The 27,855-nt window shown below is 35.0% G+C and overlaps 1 protein-coding gene across 4 annotated transcripts; it reads right to left on the bottom strand.

Moving 5' to 3' along the window:
• Positions 1-1,006: 1,006 nt before the first annotated feature.
• Positions 1,007-27,520, bottom strand: LOC143253796 (rab5 GDP/GTP exchange factor-like). Of its 4 annotated transcripts, none has more exons than XM_076508184.1 (8): positions 27,400-27,520; positions 24,297-24,550; positions 22,772-22,911; positions 14,329-14,580; positions 13,402-13,629; positions 8,278-8,534; positions 6,993-7,235; positions 1,007-3,786 (listed from the first exon to the last, which is right to left on the bottom strand). In XM_076508184.1, exons 2-8 carry the CDS (start codon positions 24,497-24,499, stop codon positions 3,058-3,060), a joined length of 2,052 nt encoding a protein of 683 aa, XP_076364299.1. In that variant the 5' UTR covers positions 24,500-24,550; positions 27,400-27,520; the 3' UTR covers positions 1,007-3,057. The 4 variants fall into 4 exon arrangements, with proteins under 4 accessions (XP_076364299.1, XP_076364300.1, XP_076364301.1 ...); XM_076508185.1 differs by having other exon boundaries at positions 26,950-27,464; XM_076508186.1 differs by having other exon boundaries at positions 27,260-27,458.
• Between the last annotated feature and the right edge of the window lie 335 nt (positions 27,521-27,855).

Raw genomic sequence — 27,855 nt, 5'->3', positions numbered from 1 at the left:
AAAATTCAAAAACAAGAAAAACATCGTGGAAGATGCACCCTAATTTTGACTCAGCAACCAACACCTTGACGGTTTTCAACCTACTGAATAAATGCAGTCAAATACATCATATTCTTCACAGTATATCGCCATTAGTTAAATTGAATGTCTATGCTATTGAAAATACTTGTAATTGATTGGTAACGAGATTACGATCTATATGGGGCATTCTGAGTAGGCCATAAGCTAACCTCTTGCCTTCAGCCGTCATTTTTGTTTTGGAAGACGCATGGGGATTTAAGGAATTTTTAGCGAAAAAAGGTGCGTCTCACAAGGTGTAAAATGCGGAGTAATGTTTACCTTTGCTGGTCTGGTTTTTGTAGATTATTCAATAATAATAATTAACAGTTCAGTTCACTAAACGACAGCTTTTTTTGTCATCTTTAAGTTTGGCTTTACGATAACTCGGTGATAAGCCTATCGTTGCATATGAACTTTGTCTTACAGGAACTCCGTATACCTAATTACGCGTTTCTACTTTTTCGTCGAAGCACAATGTTCAAAGCTGTGACACTTTGATGACTAAAAAGAAAATATGTTAAATCATGCACTGATTATTGACCAAAACTTCAAGTCAGTAACTTTAACAACCATTAACTGATTTTACCTTGATTTGTTATATATGACAGCCCACGAAAAAGGCTTTTTGCGATCGTGGTAATTTCTTGTGTTAAAATAAAGGTGATTTTAAATTTCAGCTAAAGAAAAAATGAAACGAATTATCGTAATTAACGACGGTTTGAAGTTGTTAATGCTGTTATACAAACATCCTTATGTAATGTGTTGCGTGGTGGCTCATAATCTTAGGTCAACAACATTTGTAAATGTTTCTGTGAAGATTAAACTTTCTTATTTTTACCTTGTTTTGAAATATGAATTGTAGATACTTCATACTAAAGATCTGAATAGACTGTCATTAAAACAATTCTAAACAAAACTGACGAGAAAGAAGAAAAAAAACGTTCACGCTAACATAAAAATAAATTTACTTTTATTAATGTAATCTTGGTAGTGCAGATATAGATATAAGCAGAACTTATCCTACTATTATAGTCCTTAGCTGTTCACGAATGAACACTTTTCCATTATAATTATTAAACATCAAATATAAAAAATAAAAGGGTTTACAACTATTCTACAAGTTTATTTAAAGTTACTTAAGTTTGGATGAACAAAAAAGAAAAAGAAGCCAGAAGTCTTAAGTACAGTAGCTTAAATCTGTTTTATTACAAACAAAAACATCAAGAAATTGAACTTTTCAATATTATCATTTATTTTTATTTTCGGAGTACTAGCACTTACAAATCTTGAAAACTACTGTGAATTCTGTTTTTAACCGAGTTTATTTTAGAGCAAAGTTACAAACAGTAAATTATTTGTGCTGTGTCTGACGATCATTAAATCTCGATTTCTAATATTATAAGACTTAATGCTTATTGTTAAGAGGCGATAGAAATCAACCAACTATAAATATGAAGAAAAATAAAGGAAAGCTACTGTGTAGTTAATACAATTTCACAAGCATATTTGTAAAATGAAAAACTTGTATTTTCAAATACGAAAACATCTAATGGTGACTTGGCTTACAATATCTCGAAATAACAGACGTTTCTATCTAAAACTGAAGCATTATTTAAAAGCAAAAATATTGACAGATTATAAAGCTTTAAATTAGATATTTCACGTTATATTTCTAGTATAGAAAATTGTAAGTAACAAAAATTCTTTGGTTAAGAACATTAGCCACAGTAGCTATATCTATTATTATATAATACGACTGACACTTTTGAAAAGAAATTCAATTATGGTATACTTTAACAGCCTTTTTAACTTATATAATGTATATTAATTTAGTTAAAATAAATTAATTTTTTTGATGGTTCAAGGTTTTAAACAGTAACCTAGAATAAATAATAAAAAATGCAAGAGATAACACAGTTAGGCCTAACAACCCAACTACTGTATTTGTCCGAACATAATGCGCTCCGCTTTCGAAAAGATAAATTGAAGAAAGTTTGTCGCATAATCACTTTAATAAAATACATTGACTAGTTTCTAAATACAAAAAAAAATTATCGATGTGTTAACTAGTCTTCGAAATCTTTCACTCAGTATTTCTTTACTTGTTAATTTCATAAACTTTATACGCGAGAACTTCCAGTAAAATACCTAACAAAATCAAAAGTGTGCGAATATAATGCACAGTGAATTTTTCGGGATATTACGTAGAAAAACAGTGAACATTATATGCGGAGAAATACGGTAATATATTTACTTTTTTGTTACAAAACTCATTACATTTGGCACGCTATTTCAACTTCATCACCGACAAAAGACACTTTACATACACGTGGATGCTGGATAAACCGAACATCACTTCGTATTTAACTGGTTATTCACTATGACGCTAACACTTCCATGCGTAAAAGAGGTACCTAGTAGAATTTTACTAAACATTGTTATAGTACCTTAGTTTGTGAGATAAAGTCAATATTGGAAGAACTACTCAAAATAAAATATATAAAAGTTAAATAACTAAAAATTTGATGTGTAATTCTTAAGTACATAAACAGAAATTATTCAAAATATAAGTATTAATTTCAAAAACTCAAAACTGATATTCTAAAACAAGTTTCAACAATGAGATATGGGACAAGATCTATCACTACTGATTATTTATTTTACTTCATCACTTTTAGAGAAATACACTCTTCTCTTAACTTGCAAATCACAGCTACTAGAAGAAATGATGCTAATAGCTTAACGACAAAGATAGACTTTAAAATTCAACAAGTATGATTTCTATTTCAGGTAATATTATTGTGTTTCATTTCGTGATGGGGCACTTGGAACACTGTTTTCCAATGTTTCACGTTCTAATGTACTGATTCGAGTAATATTCTGTAACAAAACATTATCTGAAGTGACAGATGAGATGTTACTTTCTTGCATATCACAATTTGAGGTGGTGACCAGAATACCATTTTTCCATGTACTGCATTTTGTACTGGTAGCAGATTAGTTCATTTTTTGAATTTCCTTTTCTAAAACTGAGTCATGTACTGCAGCTTCCTGAACATCATCTTCAGAAATCACTGTTAAACAACCAGTTTTCTGTATTGTAGCTTCATCTGTGAGAAAGAGGTTGCTACTTTCATCTATCTCTTTTCTTCTTTCAGTGGAAAACTTGTTGATTTTTTGGGTGACTTCTTCCGAAATAAAGTTTGGTTCTAAACTTCCTTTAACCTTGATTACTGGGCTACTATCTTCCCCTGTTTCATCTGTGTGAAAACAGTTGGTACTTTCCTGCATGACTACAACTGGCTGGAGTGGAGGAGGAAGAATCAGTTCCTCTGGAGTATTATCTACATCAGGACAAAGTGAATGTGGCAAGAGCTCAACAAGACTGAATGAATACTCCCTGGCTTTGTGAGAGGTTTCTATGGTTCCCGTTATACTCGACTCTAGAAGGGTATGGGTCACTTTCTCTGGTTCTGGTTTCAGACTCGAAGCTTGTTTGGTAAAAATCTCGCTAGCTGTAAGAAAATAGCCACTACTATCTTCCACAGCTTGTTGTCCAGCACTCTGGTCATTTTCAATATCCACCAGCTTAGCTTCTGTTGGGAGGACGTGATCTCGAATGACTGACGGTAGCAACTTTAAGTCTATGCCTGGAGGAATCTTGTATGGTTGAATAATAAGGGGAGTTTTAGCTAAAACCGAGTCCACTTCCTTGGTGATGGCATCCTGGAAAGATCTACAAATTATTCTCAAAGAGTACAAAAAACAACACAACACAGACATATACATAACTCTCTGTGCTCTTTTGAAAAACATATTTCTCTTTCTAAAATTTCTACAATTTAATTGCAATAAATGTTTTTTTTACACATTATCAGTATACAAACTCTAACTTTGGCGACTTTTGGAAAAGTTTGATGCACAAAAAATTGCATATGCTCAACAATCAGCAGTATGGGGGGGAGGATACAAAATGTGCCACTGCTGCACCTTTATCAGATATAAAAGACTGTTTAATGTCAGTATTACTAATTTATTTTGAATTTGTAACTCACCGGCACCAAGGTTTCTAGGCCTAAGTTAGATATTTAAATAGCTACGACCAGACAAGCAGGAACAGAGAGAGTACGAGTAAAGTTACAGGAAAGTGAAGTTCGATCAGAGGAAGTTAGGAAACTTAAGTTTAACTATCACAAAAGTGCAAGGCCTAACATCAAACTAGCCTAAGTGGAGTTTTTAACAAGAAGAAGAGAACTGAATAGTGCTTACGATACAACTATGATCTCCCTCATGTAAAGAATTTTTGTACATACATTTAACTAGTTTAGGACATATATATAATTTTAAAACAAGCAGAGTGTATACTGTTCATTTATTGATTAGATGTATCACCAACAAGTCACTGACACCTACTGTAAAAGTATCCTAAGCCCAACATACCTGTATATATTTTATTACCACTTTAAAAGTAAGTTTTCTGACAGTATTTTAAATCTTAGCTGGCTTGATGAGTTCTGGGATTGGGCAAAAGGCCTCATTAGTACTGGATATGACAGATGTGTATTTGACATATTTTTAACATATTATCCTTTGCTTTAATTTAATAATTTTTAAAATATACAGGGTGTCCGAAAAGTTTGGAACCACAGGCACTTCAACAAATTTTACAGAATACGTTTTACATATTGTTCTTGTAATTCAAAACATATTTGGATTACCAGAAGGATTAACTAAACCTTCTCATGCTTTAACGGTACCATAATAAGTAATGGAAATTAAGGAAAACTCCAAATCGTCTACAGTTCCAGACTTTTTAGGCACCCCATATATGTCTGGTTCATTAAAACATGAAACCCAGTATGGTATATTTGAAGAAAGACAGGTGAGAAGAAGAAAGATACATCTTCAGAAATATGACAAAACCCTTTCAAATCTAATTTGACCATTTTTAACATAATTAATCTCAGCTTGCACTGTAAGAATTTTTTTTTTTTACTTTATAGAATTGTAAAGTTCCCATGAATGAAATTATTTAATATTCATATTCAAGTTACATTAAATATCATGCACACCAGAGTTGTACTGATGGTTATTTAAAGCATTCCTAAAGATACCCCAGAAGGTATCCCTATATGAAGTTAACTTGAAGAATAAAACAAAGCCACATATAATAAAACATTTAATTAGTTAAAATTAATGTCTAACATCATATTCACAGTAATATATTGCTTTAACTCTGTGCTTATTCAGGTTTCTTGACCTTTGGCCCCCTATATTTTAACCTCTTCTCAGTTTTATTATTTACACATTTGGATATGTAACTGTGCGTGCTTTAGGTATTATAGTACATGATGAGGGAGCTGATGTTATTTCTTCTTTTTCGGTTGTGATTTTGTCACAAAAATAATAATAAAGATTAAGATATTCAAATAGAATTATAATCTACATGAAATTCTCTTAGTAGTTAAAAATGACTTTTCATCCTGATATTATTTTCACATGCAAACATCTTTTAAAGTACACATCAGCACCACTGTTCCCTCTAAGCTGCATGACTGCACACAACCTCAGTAACGGTGAGGAGTCTCAACATGTTGATGGCTTTAAAAACCCTGGCAGTTGATAGGCCTATAGCCCAATTAACCACTTGGTAGTATTGCAAATTTAGCCAAACAACTTAATAGAATCATTGCTCTAAAACTAGAATCCCCCCCTCCCTCCAAAAAAGCAACAACTGGTAACATACACCCAACACATTCCCTTGATACTGATGCACATGAAAAAATTCATTTTCCACATGGATTGAAAATATGAGAAGGAATATTGAACAGTACCCCTTTTTAAATAAGAACTGTCATTTTATTACTGTTCACCCATTTGACCTGGATTGATTCCAAATATTTCAATTGGAAAGGATTGTTTTAAGCTTATTTTTGATATTGAACACTGGTCACTGAACTTGTCATTTTCATCATTCAGTTTCTTTTCAGAAAACAAAATATAAAAATATAATACAAACTGTTACTTGAAAATGAGCTTATATTTGCATATTTATTGGTACTGATTGCAAAAGTCTAAGAGAATCCATCAATGAAGAGAGATTTGAGCTTAACTTGGGCTGCAAAATATATTTTTATTCTTTGTCTCACAGTATAAAAGGAAGACAAGTGATGGAATTCTTTACTCGTGCTAAATTTACTGAAATATCCTAAGATTTAAAAAATCTCATACTCTCAACAACAAGCAATGCAGTTATTGTTTAACAAGTTTCAAGTTATAACTGAACTGAAGCTATAGCTTGGATAAAATAACAAAAATTTAAAAGTTTTCTACGATGAAAGCTATATTAACAGAGTCCAATTCCAAGTGATGGCATAATAATACCGACTCAATAATTTGTTTTCAATTTCACGCGAAGCTACTCAAGGGCTATCTGCGCTAGTCATCCCTAATTTAGCAGTGTAAGACTAGAGGGAAGGCAGCTAGTCATCACCACCCACTGCCAACTCTTGGGCTATTCTTTTACCAACGAATAGTGGGATTGACTGTCACATTATAATGCCCCCATGGCAAGCATGTTTGGTGCAATGGGGATTCGACCCTCCACCCTCAAATTACAAGTCAAACATTTTAAACCACCTGGCCATGCCAGGGCCTGACTTAATAAAGATGAATAATTTACACTACAACTTTAACCTTCATATTTATATCACTCTACACTAATAAGGTTTCTAGAACGTAAAATAGATTTTTGATATGGGATTTAAATTATTATCATTTCAATATCACCAACATATCTTTCAAATGACACAAATACAATTCTGTTGAATTCCAAAGATTAATTAGTAGGTTATATATAACATATAAATATTGGAATAATAAGGACAATTACAACATCTTAAATTTTTTTTCAAATTTAAATGTCGGCTGACCTTAAACTTATTCATATCTTCCCGAAGAGAAAGAACTTCAGCCATGAGTTTTTCATGACGCTGATGCAAGTCTGATAATGCAGCCAGATTTTGATACATCAAACGAAGACCTTCACATAAGAATGCATTTTGTTCATAACCAACAGGTGGCACTGCTTCACCTGAGAGGTATCGGTTGAATTCATCCTGAGTTAGATTGAGGGACTCTGCTGTGAGGTTTTCAATGAAGGCCACAGCACAGCACTATAAACACAATTACAATCATGGTTTAAAAAAAAAAAGATTTTTACAATGATAACTACAACACAGCCACAGCTAAAAACATATATTTAAAATAAATTATACACCACAACACTACAAACACAGTGTAAGTTTCAACTACTAAACGAAAAAGTTTCCAATGAAACATACATCACAACACTACAAATACAGTCATGGTTAGAGATAACCTAAACATTGGCACCAAAGATCACATGACAACATTATAAACAAAGATTAACCCCTTCCCGATTGGCAAGCACCTTTCCGATAACCAGTATTTACCTGACTATGAAACTTAAAAATTTAGAACCAAATTAACAAGACAAATTATTCTTATTCTTCTCTGCTCTGTTATTAGTATACAATCTGCATTTATTACACTTTAAAATTTTTCACTACACAAACTCTCTGTAACTAAACTTATGATCACCCAGCCTAGATTTAGCTATCTAACATTTTCTTACTTTACTCACTTCGCCATCTATATATTTATATTGTCCAATTGAGGCCTAGAACTTTCTACAAACTATGAGATTTTATGATGCAACAATACTCACTTAAAAGGAATGAGAAAAATCCAGAAAATTCGAGTAATATGACATCAATTTACAACAAGCGAACTTCACAAACAATAGTTCGTAAACAGTTACACGAGCAAACTTACAGTAACTATTGCTTCTAAAAATAACTGATGCCCACATAATATAAACTAAATATTAAGTTTATAATAAACAGTCGTATGTATCTGAAGGGATTATTGATATTTGCAACATTCCCTGTTTAAAGTGAATTAGTTTTGAGGTTACAAAGTTGAAAAATAATGTAACTGACAAGTACAAAACAAATTTGCATCTAATTTAATTTCCAAGTGTTACTAAAAAATATATATAATTTTTTTTTGGTTAGACTTGATCAACTAAAAAATTGTCCATACATATAACTTTACAACATGGTTTATGTCTCAAAGAGTAAAGAACAATGTACAATCTATTTTAGTTATAAATATGGAAAAATAAATGCTCACCAAATTAGTGAAATAGTAACCTCCTTCACCACTCATAAGTCTACTTGGATTACTAAACTGAGTAATGTACTTTATATTGGACTGCAGCAGAGGAGGGTTTGCCTTCAAGACAATGAAAACAAGAGCTGGAAGAAATTCGTCAGCACTTGCTGGACCTCCATGACATACATGCAGTATGTTGAAAATATTCTGACTACAGCGAACAATGCAGTTTAATTTGTCCTGTGGAGCCCTTTTAGAGTCCATTTCTATAATATCTGGAATTACAAACTTAGATTTTAAACTATAAAAAATATGTGCAAAAAAGTTTTCAAAACAAGAAATATAATTTAATTAGTTACTGGATTTGAACTTACAAGATAACCTGAACAAAATTTTTGTAATTTAGAAGAGTGGTTTTATCATCATACAATGAAAGTAGAAAAATTTGAAGTAAAATGGATATACATATATTTTTTAATCCACAGCACTAATTGCAGTATTATTCAGAAAGTTCCAAATTAACATAACAGTTTTAACCTTCAACCTTTCCACATTTGTTTTCTGTTAACTTTATGGTTTTTATTACCATACTTTACTCTCATTGTATCTGTAACCCTCACATCAAAAGCAATAACTTATTGCAGGAGTCCATTAGCTGTTTCCTGTAGAAGTAACATAAACAGCACATGAACTCAGTTGTATGTTTCACACACTGTTCAAGGTAGTAAAATTTTCTACATTTCATTTCACTGACATACTAATAATAATCTGGGAAGTTTCCTTAATTTTTTACTTTAGTTACTATTTGTTTAAAAAAATCTATAATAATAATAATAATAATAAATTATACACCTAAGAAATAATGATCTGGAGTACCCATTGTATATTAGACCCTGTTGTACTTGAGTAAAATCTAAATCTTAAGACATTATCCCATAAATATCTCTCAGCCACATGATTCTGTGAGTCCAAAGAATTCATGTAGCTTTCAAATACGTATTACAGAACACAAAATATTAACTAGTTATTACAAAAAAAAAGTTCCAAACTACCATAATTTACCTGGCTTTCTAAGTAAGCTATAAATATACTCTTCAAAAAAAGAAACGCAAAAGGCAAAATATGAGACAAATTTTTAACAAGTTTATTCCGGGTAGTTCTGTATGACATCTGTGATACTTTGCACATTCACTGCTGAGCATCCAAAGTCTGCAAAGGCGAAGTCCACACTCACTAGGTGAAGTTTAACGTCACTCAACGTCAATAACGAGTATGCCCCCCGTGAGCATCAATAACTGCTTGTCATCTCCTGCCCATGGAAGTGATGAGATGATGAATCACATCCTGTGGAATGGCTGTCCACTCAGCCTGCAAAGCTGCTGCAAGCTGAGGTAGAGTCTGCGGTTGAGGTTGTCGCCGTCGCAGACGTCAGTCCAACTCGTCCCAAAGATGTTCGATGGGGTTTAAATCTGGTGATCTGGAAGGCCAGGGAAGAACGTTGATGTTGTGGTGTCTCAAGAAGACAGTGGTGAGTCGGGCTGTGTGAGGACGGCATTGTCATGTTGAAAACGCCGCTGACGCTCACCATGATGGGTTGTACATGGGGCCTAAGAATCTCGTAGACGGTTGCGTACGGTCTGATCGGAAATCCTACGCAGCCCTGGTATGGTTGAGGCAGTAAATGTCGCAGTGGTGGTCCTATCCCAAAGGTGACGTAACCGGAAGTTGCGATCTTGTGTAGGCGTGGTCACACAAGGTCTGCCAGATCATGGACGGTCATGAGTTGATCCATGTTGTTGGTGACGATTCCATAGCCTTGTGATGGTGCTTGGGTGGACATTCACAGCTCTGGCAACATCTGATCAAGATTCGCCTGCTTCCAAGCGACCAATGGCATTGTTGCGTTGTGCTTCAGTCAGTCTTGGTGTAACTGTATTGTGTGTCGGTGGCTTAACACTGAGCTATGGAAACTGAGAACCCGTCACTTTTATATGGATTTTGCACATGTTGCACTTGCAGAACATGCAGATCTCTCAAACAAACGTATTGGAGATGCATGCATTTTGGCAAAAATCCGATGTTTTCCTCCGTTTTCAAAGTGCACAACTTTTATTGTCATTTTGGTGTGACAATCAGTGCCTTAACACGTGTAACATCACATACTCTGAGCTTGTAACTTTATTACATATATTTCTCTTTAAAATAACAAAAATATCCCTTTTGCATTTCTCGTTTTGAAGAGTATATGTTTAAAAAATTGTTTCTTTTTAGAACACTGCATTTGATCAACACAAATCAAGTAATTCTTCTTGATGACAAAACTTAATGTAGAACTGTAAGTTTTATATAAAAGAGATCTTCTCTTTCTATTTGTTATGAGCACAAGTAAAAATATTGTACTATAGGCACATTTCATACCACATGAAAGAAGAAAGTTAACATGTTGTATATATTATTACAGTTACATAAACAGGTACATACATACATGTTACAATCACCTTAGTAAGATGTTCACAGGTCAGGTAAAGGTGATAAGCAAACAATCTCAAAAGTTAGATAGGGAGGAAGAAGAGCTGTCTTGTGGGCTTAGCAAATTTACTGACATATCAGCAAAACCAGAAGGTAGAATATTCAAATTTAAATCTTTGCTTATAATTATGTCCATTTTATATTTCTAATTGGTTAGAAACTGGAGTTTCAGATAAAAGCTGGATTTAAGATGGGTATCTCTGAACAGTTGTGAGAGTAAGATTAATATTAGAAAACCTTGATCTGTTTAAACGTATCACAGGTTTCAATGTAGACCTCCACAGGTTCAAAAGAGGATCCATCTGCTGACAATCTAAATAACCTCCTATAGGCAATGATAAGCCAAATTATGATGATCTGATAAAACAAGACACAGCTATTTCATTATGTAATGCTATGAAATACATTAATCATTCATAGTATTATGTGTGTGTGTATAAATATATTGGTGATCACATTAGTGCATGTAACTTAGTGAAAGTAAAAGTGAAGTTAAACTACATGCAAGTTTAGCCATAACAGTCAATTTCTAAAGAGTTTCACAGTTTGTATTGTAACAACAGAAGCAGAAGAGAATGAATTGTCCCATCAAATGGCATTCTAAAGTAACTAATATTGCCTGTGTGGACTTTGATGAAAAGAAGAATTATTTTATGCTCTGAATACAGCTGTGGTGACCTATGAGATGAGTAAACTCATCACTGATTTTATCATTTTAAAAGAGTAGAGAAGAACAATTTGTCTAAAATCAGATTCTAAAGTAACAGCACCAGCTTGTGTGGACTTTCACACATACAAAAAAAAGAATTATTTAAAGCTCTTGATACAACTGTGATAACCAATAGCATAAGAAATTTCTGTACATACTTTTGTTTTGTTATGAATACGTTATTTTAAAACTAGTGGATTGTGTGCTGTCCAGTTATTTTAAAAATTTATTGCTAACAAGTCACAGACAACTATTGTAAAGAATCATGACCCTAATAAAAACCTGATAACCAGATAAGGGGTTCATCTCTGGGAGAGCTGAGAGGCTAAGGAATATTTGGAGTCATGCTCTCCAAAAATAAATTTGTAACTTTTACTGAAAATGGTACATTTTGATTGTACCTAAGACTGATTTTACAGATTTTGAATATTTCAATTTAAGGGATGCAACCACACCCCTGCCTGTAAGTATACAAGCAATGTCTGACCAAAGTGCCCCTTTGCAAGGATATCAGCATCACCTAATGTAAAATGATGCTACACATTTGAAGATACACTACATGGCCAAAAGTATATGGACATCCCTTGTAATTTGTGGATTTGGGTATTTTACCCACACCCACTGCTAACATATTGAATAAAATCAAGCATACAGCCATGCAATATTCAAAGACAAACATTGGCATACTGAAGTCTGGGTCATACTGAAGAGCTCAGTGACTTTCAACACGGCACTGTCATAGAATGCCACCTTTCCAACAAGTCAGTTCGTCAAATTTCTGCCCTGCTAAGAGCTGCCCCGGTCAACTGTGAGTATTGTTATTGTAAAGTGGACCCATCTAGGAGCTACAACAGCTCAATTACAAAGCAATAGGCCACACAAGTTCACAGAATGGTACTGCTGAGCGCTAAAGCGATTAAAAATTGTTTGTCCACAGTTGCAACAATCACGATCGAGTTTCAAACTGCCTCTGGAAGCAATGTCAGCACAAGATCTGTTTGTTGGGAGCTTCACAAAATGGGTTTCCATGGCTGAGCAGCTTCACACAAGACTAAGATCACCATGTGCAGTGCCAAGCATGAGCTGGAGTGGTGTAAAGCACACCACCATTGGACCCTGGAGCAGAGGATATGCATTCTCTGGAGCGATGAGCCATGCTTCACTATCTGGCAGTCTGATGGACGAATCTGGGTTTGGCAAATTCCAGGAGAACGCTACCTGCCTGAATGCATAGTGCCAACTGTAAAGTTTTGTGGAGAAGGAATAATGGTCTAGGGCCGTTTTTCATGGTCTGGGCTAAGCTCTTTAGTTCCAATGAAGGGAAATCTTCATACTACAGCATACAATGACATTCTAGATAATTGTGTGCATCGAAATCTGTGGCAACAGTTTGAAGAAGGCCCTTTTTTGTTTCAGTGTGATAATGCCCCTGTGCACAAAGCGAGGTCCATAGAGATGTGGTTTGTCAAGGTTGGTGTGGAAGAACTTGACTGGTCTGCACAGAGCCCTGACCTCAACCCCATCAAACACCTTTGGGATGAACTGGAACACCGACTGCGAGCCAGGCCTTTTTAGTGGACAACAGTGCCTGACCTCACTAATGCTTTTATGGCTAAATAGGAGTGAATCCCTGCAGCCGTGTTCCAAAATCTAGTGAAAAGTCTTCCCAGAAGAGTGGGGGATCTTATAGCAGCAAAGGGAGACCAACTCCATATTAATGTCCATGGTTTTGGAATGAGACATTCAACAAGCACATATGGATGTGATGATCAGACATCCACATATTTTTGGCCATGTGGTGTATATCTCACTGTACTTCTCTGTATAAGAACATCCATATTTTAAATAATGGTCTCTTAAGCCCCAAAACCTGAAGCTCTGAAAAGTATTCAGTATTTCCAAACCTGTAATTGCTTTGTCAATAAGATCTCTGACTTCTGGGTGTTTCTCATCAATGTCTGAACCTAAGTGTTCTGCTGTCACCCAGTTAAGGCTCCTGATCCTCTTCTGGATGGCTAGATCCTTTTCCTCATCCTCTGTAGAAATTTGACCGAACAAGACTTTATAGAGTCGAGTCATCAGATACTTTTCAGTGAAGTTCATCAACTGCTCCACCTGATCGGGACTCGCACCTAGAGATAGAATTACATTAATCAGACAAAATAGATAAATTCCTCTTATCAAGCATGAGAGCCTGTAGATGCTAGTCACAATAGTATTTTTTACATTTCCCATTAGTAACTGAGGTCCAAGTTTTTTGGGTATCATAAATTAGATAGAGAAAACATGGGAACCACACAATGCTATTATTACATTTATTGGAAATAATTTTATTAAAAAATGTTTTGCAGCTTTTCAGCATGAGAACCATAGCCTAAAACGAACACATTGCAATGTGAATGTACAATGCTTTGACTGGTATCTCAATCTCTCTTGATCAGCCCAGTGATCAGACAAGTTTGGACAAATATTTTGTCTTTGGTATTGTACAGCTCAATTGGATTTTCATTTGTCTACCTTTAAATTTAAATATAAATTATTTTATTTTTTTACATTTAACCATAATACAATAGCCCAGATGATCAGCTTTTCTTCTATATCTTTCTTTTTTTTCCTTTCAACTTCACCCCATGTCTTGTTCATTTTTTTCCACCTACAAAAACAACAAAACTACACCTGTTCTTCTACATATTAAATCCTTGAATCTCCAACTATGTTTAGCATCAAGTTGCTTTGCAATGGTTAATCTTCAGAATATCCTAGCAGCAGAGTTGTATGAGAACAACAGTTACTTTAAGAAAAGACTTCCGAACTTTGTTTTGCCGAATTACCTTGAAAGGCTGGATGAGTTTCAAATCGTTCTCCCACTGCTTGGTAAAAATCTTGAATAAGTTCTGATGCTTCATCAATAGACCGGTCTGTGTATTTCTGTACCCGATCTATCAGAACATGTATGTGTTTTTTCACATCTTGTGCTGCAGGCTCTCTAAGGGTTTTTAAAAACTCTCCAAAGTCTCTGTTAACCTTCTGGCTCTCAAAACTCATGTGACGTTGTTCCTTCCATCCTGAATGTGCTGCTGCATCTACAGTAGCAATAAAAATCACAAACATTCTTAAATGGATATGTTTAAGGCTATGCTACTTTTAAAACAAAACAACAACAAAAACACATTATCTTATATCTCAAGTTCAGCATTTTAAAACAAACATATTTAATAAATACATTGTGAAAAGTGGCTCAAACCTTAATCTACTTGTAAGTGTCCTTGGATATGTAAAACCATTTGGTTACAACCTAAAGTTGTAACTTTTTCTACACTGAAAATATATTTCCAATAGGTACTTCCTGCTTCTCCCTTGATTAGCTATTTTTGTTTAGCACTACCCTCTATATGCAATTTTTACTTTATGCATGCCACAAGCTTTCTGCTCCCCCCTATTGGAATCAAATATTTCTTCACCAATAACAGCTTGACATATTCATGTGATGCATGTGACTCCCTCTTTACATCTACTGAACTATCACAAAAATTTGGCAGAAGTCATAAGCACCAGAGGAAAGTGGAAAAGAAGGGTGGAAAATGCAAGTGATGAGGAAAGTACATATTGGAAATACATTTTCAGCACAGTAAAATATAACTTTTCCCCCCACTCATATGATTAGCTAGAACCCCAAACTGATTAGGTGGTGGGAACAGGGCAAAGAAATAATACAAGTTCCTCCTGAGAGCTTCAAAATGAAATCCCTGGAAATAAGAGAGTCAAATCTAAAGACACAAGGAGGGAAACTGCACAACTTCTGAACCACATATACTCTTCATCCATTCATAAAATGGTAGACAAAGTATAGTAGAAAAAGGTGAAAAAGAAAGGAGCACATAACAGATGGATAGAACAGTGGCAGGACAATGATCCTAGCATGTAACTTAATCCAAGAAAGTATAAAAGTGGATTAAATAATGGATATGCCCCCAAGGTGTAGAGTGGATGGAGTGTGATGGACCACACTTTGCAAGTCAACTATATCCCAAACTTTTGCCACTTGAAACCGTCATCAATGTGCAGGTAGGATGAGGATCATACTGTCTTCACTTCAATCTCCAGAGACTGGGAGGAATCCAGAATCACTGCAACACCTAAGTATGATAGGTGTGTTAACTATGGGTTTACGGACCTAACATTCAGTATCAAAAGGATGTCCACATAATTTATATCAACTCTTCCAACAGCAAAACTCACATAAGCCATCCATAAAGCAATAACATCCTCAGCATAAGATGCAACATGGAATAACGAAGTTCTGATCAAAAGACCACATAAGAAACTTGACCAACAGTACAGACTCTCAGAGTCATAGACCAACTGCAGAACACCTTCCATTTGTAATGATACATCTCCATAGAAGAAAGATGTATGAAGTAAATTAAAAGGAAAGCTATCTGATGGGAAAAACTTGATCTTCTTGCAAAAGATAAAAGCCACACTTTGCAAGTCAACTATATCCCAAACTTTTGCCACTTGAAACCGTCATCAATGTGCAGGTTTCAGCAATGTTGCAATTGTAGAAACCACAGTTGGGCTGGTCAATACCAAGTGACCAGGAGAATGACATGAAGTGGCATGGATGAGAAAGATCACTACATGAAGTACCAGACAGGAGGACAAACAAAGGAATTTGTGGAACAAATTATGGCTGAAGGTATCAATGGCCAGATACCAAGAATGAGATACTGGAATGAAAAGAGGGATAACTTGGGCTTGAAGTATGTGGCAAGTGCATCTACATGGGAAAAACCCCATTAATAAGAAAGCCACCATAAAATAAGGGGATATAAAGACCATTCCATCAAATATATTTGGTTGGGGTAGGAAAGATGATTTACTATGAGGTTGAAACACCCAAAACATGACACATAATGAGACAAATGTGGTGCTCGTGGGCTCAATACAGTAGGTCCAACATTAAAAAACAGAGATTTCAAATGAGTTCTTCCTTGGGGATTAATATATGCTACCACAGTAGAATTGTCAGAATTATTTCATCACCCGACGAGAGAAAGACAGTGACTCAAAGCCTGATGGGCCATGAAAAGCTCACGGATGTTGATATGCAAAGACCTTTCATCTACAGACTAACAACCAGAAGCTTTCTGGAAGCTTGTTCAGTGATGACAATTTTTATAATGAAGTGTGAAACTCTAAACACAGACCTGTGGGACTCCAGGTTCCTGTAGAAAAGAATGGGAAAGTGTCCAATCCACATGAGCTTGGAATTGCCTATCCATGAAAATATTTTTAATAAAAATGAGCAAATGGCCACATAACCCATAAAATGGAGGTCTTCCAAAATGTCATACCTCCAAGTTGTATCATAAGCCTTCTCAATGTCAAAGAATATTGATGTAAGATGTTGTTTGAGAAAGGCTTCTCTGATTGTCATTTGAAGTTGAATAAAGTGGTCCATTGTGGAGCTCTGTCGTCAGTACCCACACTGGGTAGGCAAGAGGAGGTTGTTTGATTCGAGAAACCAAACAAGACGAACATTAACCATCCTCTCTAAGGTCTTACAGAGACAGCTCAAAGCAATTGGACAGTAGTTTCAAGGAATCTTGGGATCCTTCTCAGGCTAAGAGAATGGTAGAACCATAGCCTGGCACCAGGCAGCAGGAAATCCATTCTCATGCCAGATCCAGTTAAAAACAATCAGAAGAATAGCAAGAGAACAGGAGATAAACGGTGCAGCATTTTGTAGTGTACATCATCTAAATGATGAAGGGCCAGTTTGAGTTCCACCAGTGTAAAGGGATAATTACAGTCATAGTGACAATCAGCTCGAAAGGAAAGAGGTGATTGCCCTGCCCATGTCTTGATGGCTAAGAAGGTGGAGGAGGAAGAAGAAGTGCCAGATACCCAGCAAAAGCTTTCACCCAGAGTATTGGCAATGCTACGGGCATCAGGTACTTCCTGGCCATGAGAGAGCAAGATTGAGAGGGGGACAGAATTATATTGCCCACTGACCTTTTGAATCTTTTCTCATATGAGTTTGGAACTGGTGGTAGAAAATATGCTGGTTGTGAACTTAATCCAAGAGTACTTCTGGCTTTGACGTCTTATCCACCAAGCATGTGCATGGGCCTGCTGGAATGCGATGAGGTGAGAAAGTGTGAGATACCTACGAAAAGTATCCCAGGCCCATTTTCGAGCCTTCCATGCCATATGGCACGCAGGATTCCACCACAGATGAGGATATTGTGGAAAATGTGTTGAGGTTTTCGGAATACACTGAGCAGCTGCCTGTACAATACAGTCAGTTACTGCTACCACATAGTCATCTATTGATGGCTTACAGACAATGGCAGGATCAAGTTCTGCGAGAGCAGTGAATGAGGACCAATTTGCTTGATCCAGTTTCCACTGGGGCACATGGGTCAGGTGGCATCAACCACAGCTAGTCTCTCTCAAAATTATAAGAAAATGATCACTGCCTTGTGGATTACTATCAATCCTCCATGAAACGTGGGAGAATAGTGAAGGGGAGTAAATTGGGAGATCAATAGTAGTAAAGAACAGATTAGGTGCATGAAAATAAGTATAAGAACCAGAACTGAAAAGAGAAAGGTTGCGATCAGAGAGCATACACTCTATGGAGTGACCATTCCTATCAATATCAGCACTTCCCCAGAGGAGATGATGTCCATTAAAGTCCCCCAGGATTAAAAAGGGAGATGGCAACTGTTCAATGACAGCAACAAAAGTTGATTGATCATAGGTCTCTCCAGGTGACAGGTAGAGAGAATAAACAGTGATGATCGACCCAAGGAAACATGGATGGCTACAGCCTCCAAGGGTGTGTAAAGTGGCAAAGAGAGGGTGGGCACATGCTGATTAACCAACAGTGCCACTCCTCCATACACTTGTCCATCACACAGCCTGTCATTTCTGTACAAAGAAAACTGCAGAAAGGTGACTGTATTGGCAGGTTTCAGAAATATTTCCTGTAAGGAAAGACATACAGGTTGATAGGAAGCATTCAGTGCTTTGATATCATCTAGATTAAAATGTAAACCTCAACAGTTACATTGTATCAAGGTGGCAATTTTTACATATGTGTAGACAAATTCGGTGAAGAGCCCTTCTGTTTACGACCACGTCTTTTTTCTTTATTGTCTTTATTCAAGGGAGGTCTGTCAACGTCCATTGATCCTATCCTGAGTTGATTGGGCAGGCCTTTGTTGTTGGAAGAGGATTCCAGTGACTGAGGACGTAAACGAATAATCATTTTGCATCATGGGGAGGGAGAAGAAGATGTACTCGAGGAAATGCCTGTACCCAGAACCAAAGGAAGTGAATCTTCGGGTTTGCTGGAATGTATGTTAGGGACAGAGATGGGTGTTGACATTGATTCATCAACTTTTTTAACTATGGAGGTCAAAAGACTTTTCATTTGGTTTGAGAATGATTCCTTTGGAGGCACAGAAAGATCCATCTGCACTCCCACTGTAGTAGTGGAAAAAATGCAGCAGCATACATCCAAGATGAAGTGGTGAACAGCAACGTTCGAGCCTCAGGGTAAGTAATGCTTTGAATCATCTTCAAATACTGCACCTATTTTTCTTCCAACCATTTAAGGCAAGAATGAAAGTAGAATGGGTGAGAGCCATTGCAACTGATGCAATAATGGTCCATTTCACACTCAGAGGCATTGTGGCCTTTGCCATCATAATGAGCACACATCAAAGAACCATGACATGATGTCTTCGACTGATTCAACCGCTGACACTGGAAACATTTGAGAAGGTTTGGAATGTATAGCCATACCTTGCAATTAAGATAACCTGCCTTCATGGTGGCATGTGGACACAGTGATGTAAATGTCAGAATGAGGACATTGATCGGCATCATAATTCCATCTTTGCAAGTGGATATACGTCTCACTGCAGAAACTCCTTGGGTGGAGAAACCAACAACAATCTCTGACTCAGGGATGTTCTTGAAATCCCTCTCAACAATAACTCCTTGTGATGAATTCAAAGTTGTATGAGGCATAACCTCAATAGGTATATCCCTAATCACCTTTGAATGCAAGAGGAGTTCACTATGTTGAGATGCAGATGTTTCCACCAATATGTCACCAGAGCAAAGCTTTTTGACTGACTCTGGAGAGCCAACAAGTCCCTCTAGACCCTTTTGAATGAAAAAGGGAGACATCTGCCCTGAAGGTTTGTGTGGAAAAGAATGTAGTATAAGAAAATGAGATACAGGTGTTACAGATGTTGGAGATTACTGTTCAGAATCTTCAAGACATGGCCATTTACCTATGGACTGTTTTTTCACTATTTTAATTAAGTTTTTATATGGAGGATCCATAATAAAAAATAATGAGGGGACGAATTACAATGCCAAACAAGGACACTGCAGCAATGCCAGGGTTTCATGAGCATTACATCCAAACACCAGTATCAGATACAGTGTGTGTGTGTTTTCATATAGCAAAGCCACATCGAGCTATCTGCTGAGTCCACCGAGGGGAATCGAACCCCTGATTTTAGCATTGTAAATCCATATACTTACTGCTGTACCAGCGGGGGACAGATACAATGTCCACAACTCCTGTTGAGAACATTCAACACTGATACTTGGTTGACACCAGCCAAAGTGGACCAGTCAAATGACCCTAGGGAGGCCACCCCAAGGCTGCCCATCTACAGGAAATCAAAGCCAAAGTGGTATGTTAGGGTTAAACCCCTCAACCACCAGGATCCTCTCCTCCCATTCACAGGTCACCAAGCATGGCAAACTCGTGAGTGGATGTTTAGATCCCAGAGGAGGTAAACTGAAAGAACAGAACCTTCTCTGGAAGGTCCCCTCACCTGGTACAGGAATCCACACAGATGGGATATGGATGAGACCAGGTATAAGGATGTAGAGAGAAGCACTGGTGAAATCCACCTTGGTCAGCCATAAGCCCAGAGAAAGCACCTACCATGAGGTGAGAAATGACTCCAGGGTAAGATGGATAAGTTTAACAAAGCAATTGAGGCAAGACTAACCAATGACAGGCCACATGTTCCTAGTTTTCTTTGTATCAAACAGTTCAGAATAAAAATCCAATGAAGTAGGTTGAGCAGATCTGATGGCTTGCTAAGACAGTAGTTCCTAAATCACCTCCAACAGACACTGAATAGTCCTGCTATCTTAAGGCATAAGAAGGGAAATAAGTACAGGAGATTCAGGAGGTGGGGACAAAAAAACAACAGGATCATAAATCCTTCACATAAACTTGAAGAACCCAATGATCCTTAATGAAAAAATGTTGGTGATGAAAAAAACCAGCAAGTTGGGCTCCCACTAGACCAAAACCCATCAAGTAATCACCACTATTCTTAGCAACATGATGTGCATTGAGGAAAACAAGGCACCCAGAGAAGGAGAGACAGGTAATGGCTGGGAAAGAAAGGGCCAGGATGAGAAACGGAAACAGGTGCCATACTGGGCTCCGACTGAGAAAAACGGGCAACACGGTTGGAATGAATAGAATGTTATTGTACTAATGCAACTGATGATTCCAAAGATTCAAGGATCATGTCAAAGACATACTGCTGCATAAGTGGGGCCATACACAAGTCCTGAAGCTAAAAAAGTCTCAACAATGAAGAAACCAATTATTTAAAAGCAGAGCCATATATGACAAAAGAGTCAATGTGGAGGCAAGAAAGGTGAGGATGTCTCCAAAAAATCACTCAGGAAATTTGCAGAGAGGAGAAGGATGGTAGACAGATACAGTAAAGTTGTGAAGTAAAGACAAAGGAGGTACAATTGGGCATGGGTCAGACTTACAAGAGATTTGGGGGCCTCACCCTAAACAGACAAATGGAACCTTACAATTGCTGGTCCAGAAAAGGAAAATATGGAAGGGTAAACTTATTTCAAGCTTGTGGAGTGAGGAACAGATGGCAAAGCATGCTAATCCTGTCACTTAATTGTGCCTGAAGATACAGGTTGACTCATGCAACATTCAATCTCCCAGCGAATAAATTCTCCACTGGATTTATTGCATCTAAGGCCTGAGATATAGTGCTAGTTATGGACGTGATCCCAAAAGTGGTAACATGAACTTAAGAGTTCATAATAAAGATGAGTCAACTGGTAATCTAAAGTATAGATTATGTGACTCTAACAAATTGGGATTAAAGTTAAAAAACAGTTTTTACAGAAACTGGATGTGAAATAAATGAAGATCACTTTATTAGTCTACAAAAGAACAACACAAAACATTATACAAACAAACAGGAACACATCTGGGCACAAGAGCTGCCAGATGAGAAGAAATAGCTCAGTAGAGGAATAAAGAGGGAATCACAAATTGGGATTAAAGTTAAAAAACAGTTTTAACAGAAACTAGATGTGAAATAAATGAAGATCACTTTATTAGTCTACAAAAGAACAACACAAAACATTATACAAACAAACAGGAATACATCTGGGCACAAGAGCTGCCAGATGAGAAGAAATAGCTCAGTAGAGGAATAAAGAGGGAATCACATGCATCATGCGAGCATATCACGGTCCCAATGGTGAAGAAGTGATGCATGACGATTTACATGTGGAAATTATTCAATTCCAAAAGGGGGAGCAGAAGGCTTGTGGAATGCATAAAGAAAAAAGTTTCCATATAGAGAGCAACACTGGACAAGAATAGCTAATCTTGTGAAAAGAGGAAAGTATCATATTAGATATGATATATGCTAAACATTAGATAAAAAAAAGTATATATATTATCTTACAGTTTATCAAGTGTTTATAAAGTCTTTCACAGGTAAGCAATATGATATCAATGATATTGTAAAGAAATAAAGCCTATACAATATTTCTAGAACTTCATTTAAACTACTTTAAGTAGACTAGTGTAGTTTTTAAATAGCATCTCATCATAACCACATCATGAATTTTTCTGAAGTGAAAACTGAGACTGGACTCCTGAACCTGCTCTTTTAGGTAGATGTGTTTGGCCAACTAAACTGAAACTTGCACGAATTGAGAAACAGAAGCCAAGATGGTTGAAATGCTTGTTTGTTAACTAAAGCCTCACATTAAAAAGACATTCCTCTGGAAGATCTTAATTTCACAGGATGGTATTCCATCTTCAAATGTGCTTTATGGTTTAAGTAGATAAGCAAACACTGTTTTACAATTCTAATAAAAAGAAATCTCAGAACTTCAAATGATTACCTTTCTCTCTACTAATATTAGATAATAATAAAAGACAGGTTTTACCTTTAAACGTGCTAGTTCTTTTGATAATATTTTTTATCGTTTTGGCCCGTTTCTCAGACTGATGTCTTTTTTTCTCTTCAAACTTGGAAAACGTAAGGAATGAACTATCTGGTGATTCTCCACTAGCCTGAGATGGTGACCTAAAAGTTCACTCGTGTTATTTTAGGTTTCAAATATTCATTTTCTTAAAATAACAAATACAGACTAAAATTACACAATTACAGTCCTATCTGGTGATTCTCCACTAGTCTGAGATGGTGACCTAAAAGTTCACTCGTGTTATTTTAGGTTTCAAATGTTCATTTTCTTAAAATAACAAATACAGACTAAAATTACACAATTACAGTCCTATCTTAGCAAAAACCAGATTAAAAAAAAGTAATTATCTAATCATACATTTTTTATTATAATTATTATTTATACAGGTCCAACTTGAAAGCTGCTATTTAAATACACACTTCTAATAAAATTTGATTTATGTCACGTATTAACATCACACATTGTTGTGTCACAAACATTTTTACTAGAACTAAAATACGTTCTAAGTGTTTACTTCCTGGTCTACCAATATGAAAGCTAAGAAAAGATTGAAATAAAAATAGTACTTATAGTTCAAGAGAGTGTAAAGTGTAAAAAAAACTAAAGAAATTTATCAAACAATAAACATATTTCAGCAGATACAAAGCACTTTATAGTACTGCTGTTAACATAAACATATGAAACAAACAGTCCATATTACACTAGTAACCTTAAATAATTAAGCTAATACTACAGATTCTGTAAGTGTGATATATACTAGTTAAATAAAATTAGAATAACACTAGTAAGCCAACTGTTGTCGTAAATATTTTACTTTTAAAGATGGGATAATCTACTGTTTCAATAGTGCTCAGCTATAACATTTAACCATGATTATAGTTCTCAATCTTACAATAATAATACATGGATAGAAATAATGAAATAAAATTACTACTACAGGGTGTTCGGAAAGTCACTGTGCACTAATATATTTATTAACAGACATGTTTCAATATAGAATACAGGAGGTAAATATGAATGACAATTATAAACAGTGTTAAACGTGACCCCTGTTGGCATCAATACAGGCCTGGATCCTTCTTATTTTGTTTCTAAACACTGCTATCAGTTGCTGGCTTGAAATAGACTGAATAAATATGATTACAAAACTGCACAGTGACCTTTTGAACACCCTGTACTTGAGGTAAGGCTACCCAGATGATTATGCTCCATCATGCAAAGTTATATTACCTCACAATTTTTTTTTTTTTAAATTTAATCCATACATTGTTTACTTTCATTAGTCAAGATTAAAGAAATACAGGTGGACCATGCATTCTTGATTGGGAAAGTCAATTAAAATGATGAAATTCCTCAGGAATGCAATAACATTTGCTAATGAAAACCAATATACTCATTGGTTAACTTCATTGTACACAATGTACAAACTACATGCAATAATAGAAGAAGGTAAAAATACTGCAACACATGAAATGGATATTCTAACCTCCTAGAGTATTTGGCCTTAAGTTCTGGTACACTAGAGTGCTTTTGTTTTTGATACAGTTCCTTGTGACACTTGGAGCAGTAACCTTGCCATGCTGGATTACCATAGAAGCCACATCCATTCTTACACAAGAGGTCAGATTCTGGTATATGAAGAAGGTTAGCTCTTCTAAACCTGTGAGATGGTTCTGATTTCAATGACATAGTGCTTCAACAGTCTGGTTTGTTGAATGATACTTTTGGTAACTTTGAGTTCTGAATCAGAAAAAACAAACTTGTGAATAGTTATGTCTGAAGGACCCATTTCTAATATTCTAATCTAGATGTTTTATATTGTTTCCTAAATGAAGTTTTGGCACAATGTTGTGACAACAAAAAATTTCCCAAGTGTCCAGGTTTGTTGCAAGTCTCAAGTTTTTGAGAAAAAAAAAAGTCAATTAAACAGTGAGTTAATCAGACAATTTTGTATCATAGATGGAAAAAGAAACGTCACAAACAAGTTTTTTTAACCTGCAAGATTTTAAAACCTAATGATAACCAAGTGCTAGGTCAAATTCCCAATTAAAACTTAAGTGAGAAAATAAAAACATCAAATTTTACTTTTGTTAAATGAATTGGACATTATTTTTGCAAGAATCTTTTAATCAAAACAACCCACCAAAAAAAAACAAACATAACCAAAATATGTACATATTAAAAAAAGGAACTAATAGTAATCAATATTTCCTTAACATTCATAGAAATAAAAAAACAACCAAATCTTACTGACCTTATCTGTAAGTATTTTAGAGGTTTGTTATATACATTTTAAATGATCACTGCTTTTACATGAATCTTCTATTAATAGCAATGTGTATTGTTTATTTCTTGGAAACTTTCACATCACAGTTTAATTTGCTTGACATGTGTCTACATATATAATAATATCAAATTTTAAGTTCTCTCTGTTCAAGGTCCATATGTTCTTGTAACTTAAATTTAATAATAAATATCAGATACAGATTGTGTTACCTAAATAAACAGTTTTATAAAGTTGACTAAATTGTACATTTCTAAAACCCAAGAAATAGTTCCACTTTAATCCATACAAGTTGTCTGTAAGAGTTATATATTCAATAGTTTTCAAACTTTCAAAATATATTTTAAAAGTTTTCTTTTCCCCGATTTATCTTTGTTTGTAGTTAAGCACAAAACTACACACATTTGGCTATCTATGGTGTGCCCTCTACAGAAATCAAAACTCAATTTTGTGTGACAAGCTCATAAACTTATTAGTGAGCCACTGGATACAGATTAATGCATTATTTTTGTGTGTTTAATGGTTAGAACTGTTGGACTAGAACACATAATTTAAGACATGGCAGGATAACAGTCATCTGCAAATTAGTCAATTTTATATATTTTGAACAGAATAGACAGTTTTCATGCATGGTAAATGAAAAAGGATTATGAGAGCTCAAGAATGTTGACAAGAATTTTAAATGCACTTAAAATATAAAGATTTATTCTTTAAGTTCTAGGCATTTTTTAGTTTTAAATGTTTCCTTCAAGTATATTTCTGATAGCTATACCTAGTTACTTATTATCAACTAACTAACCTGTGTTATTTATCATAAAAGTTCAGTAAACAACATTTTATATTCATAGATTTACATGTTGAACAGCTGTCTCACGATGCAATGAATGTTATTTTACATTTGTTATTATTATAAGACATCTCTTATTTAAACGCTCGAAGTGTCTGTGATAACAATGGACAGTATATTTATATAAATATCCAGATAAAAAATAAAGCTATTAATTTTATAATTCACCATAAGAATGGCATTCCACAACTAAAATTATGTATATTAGCTTTTCACAAAAATGGATTTAGCTTTAGAAAATAATAACATCTAATCACAAAGTTTGCTTCCAGTCCACAAGGAAAGCCTAATGTGTTGGCAAAGTTAAAGTTTCCTGAAAAAACAAACAAGGGAATGAAAACTCCTGAAGTTCTAGTGTATACAAGTGTTTGGTTATCCTGCAATCATCAGATGTACACTATCAGTACTTCTTACACTTACATCAATAAAAATACTTTCACAGAAATACTGATGAAAATATCAGACCTATAGATAATTTACATACTATTTTTAACCAAAATCTTGTAGTCAAAAGATTTACTTAAAACAATTTTAAAAATATTTAAATGTATGATATCTTTAATACTATAGTAATAAACTTTTAAGCCATAAACAAAACACATTAACATGAAATAAAATAGGCTGCATATTTTTAAAAGGATCCTAGGGTACAAGCTACAACGTGAGATTACAAAATGTATCCTAGGTTAGATTTCTAACAGACAATTCCAAAATGACAAATCATAAGTTCAGGCCTTAAGTCAACACATAAATCTACAACGTCAATTTGCAAGTTCCTTTTTTTTTTTTTAAGAAGTCAAATACATTTGCTAAGAATGAGCAAACTAAAAATCAAATACACTAAAATACATTGTACATTGTAATGAAGTTGTACATATCTTGTACGCATATTTAAGTTTCTGAAATACTATTAAAAACAACTTGTAACTAATGCTTCATAATATTAATAATAAGGAAAAACTAAAAAATATCACTATATTATAATAATAATAATTTAGTATACTGTACTCGAATGATTGTTGTTCCATAAAATTTGAGTGGAAATAATGCGGATCAAACTTCGGTCACAATGCGTAAATTAAGAAAGTCTGTTTATAAACTATATTATGTTCGATGTTTCTACCCAACAGTGTTTACTGCCTAATCAAAGGCGACTAGCAGAAAAATCGCTGGGTTTTTTTTATTTACTTAACAGCGTTAGACATGAGTGTGCTAAAACAAAAATAGTAAAAACTGATATTATTAATATTGTTATACTCTACATAAAAACTCTCAGTTCTAATAGTAATATTAAACAACACTGAAAATATATGTTTACTCCCGATTTGTAATAACATTATCTTCAGCTACTTGTTTTGGTTCTTCCTTATGGAATATTCAAGTATTATCTAAATTTCTGAAAACGTAAAAACCAGACCCAAAAACTAGAAGGATATTATTGTGAATAAAACTAAGTACCAAGACGGCGGCTCTAACTTTGACTTAATGTCAACTTCAGTTCATCCATAGTTAAGAATATTATACAAACCGCCAGAGTACACTAGCTGATGTTTATACTTTGTCATGTAAGAAACTATTCAAATGTCCCAAAAACAGTGGCCTGCGCAATCAAATCAATCATCGGGATTTTTTTTTTTTTTACCATCTGGGAGGGTCAGGTGTTTGGTGAACCTTCTCAAATGTTGTTGTTAAATATTTTAAACTTTGTATTAAGTAGGCTGGCTTGGATGACCATTGGTTTTGATCGCAACGTTTCTCTTTATGGTTATGCCACGAGTTTCAACAAGCAATAATTTAAACTACATTTTGTTTTTAATGGTCAAATTTATAACCAAACAGAGGACGTATCAATGTGCTTTTCATTAGCATTGATTGTTTTTATGTCATTACGTCGTTGAACCAGTGTCCAGAAGA

Source organism: Tachypleus tridentatus, chromosome 6, assembly GCF_004210375.1.
Source record: "Tachypleus tridentatus isolate NWPU-2018 chromosome 6, ASM421037v1, whole genome shotgun sequence".
NCBI lineage: Eukaryota > Metazoa > Arthropoda > Merostomata > Xiphosura > Limulidae > Tachypleus > Tachypleus tridentatus.
The sequence above is the reverse complement of the archived record's forward strand: the minus strand, read 5'-3'. Positions and strand labels throughout refer to the sequence as shown.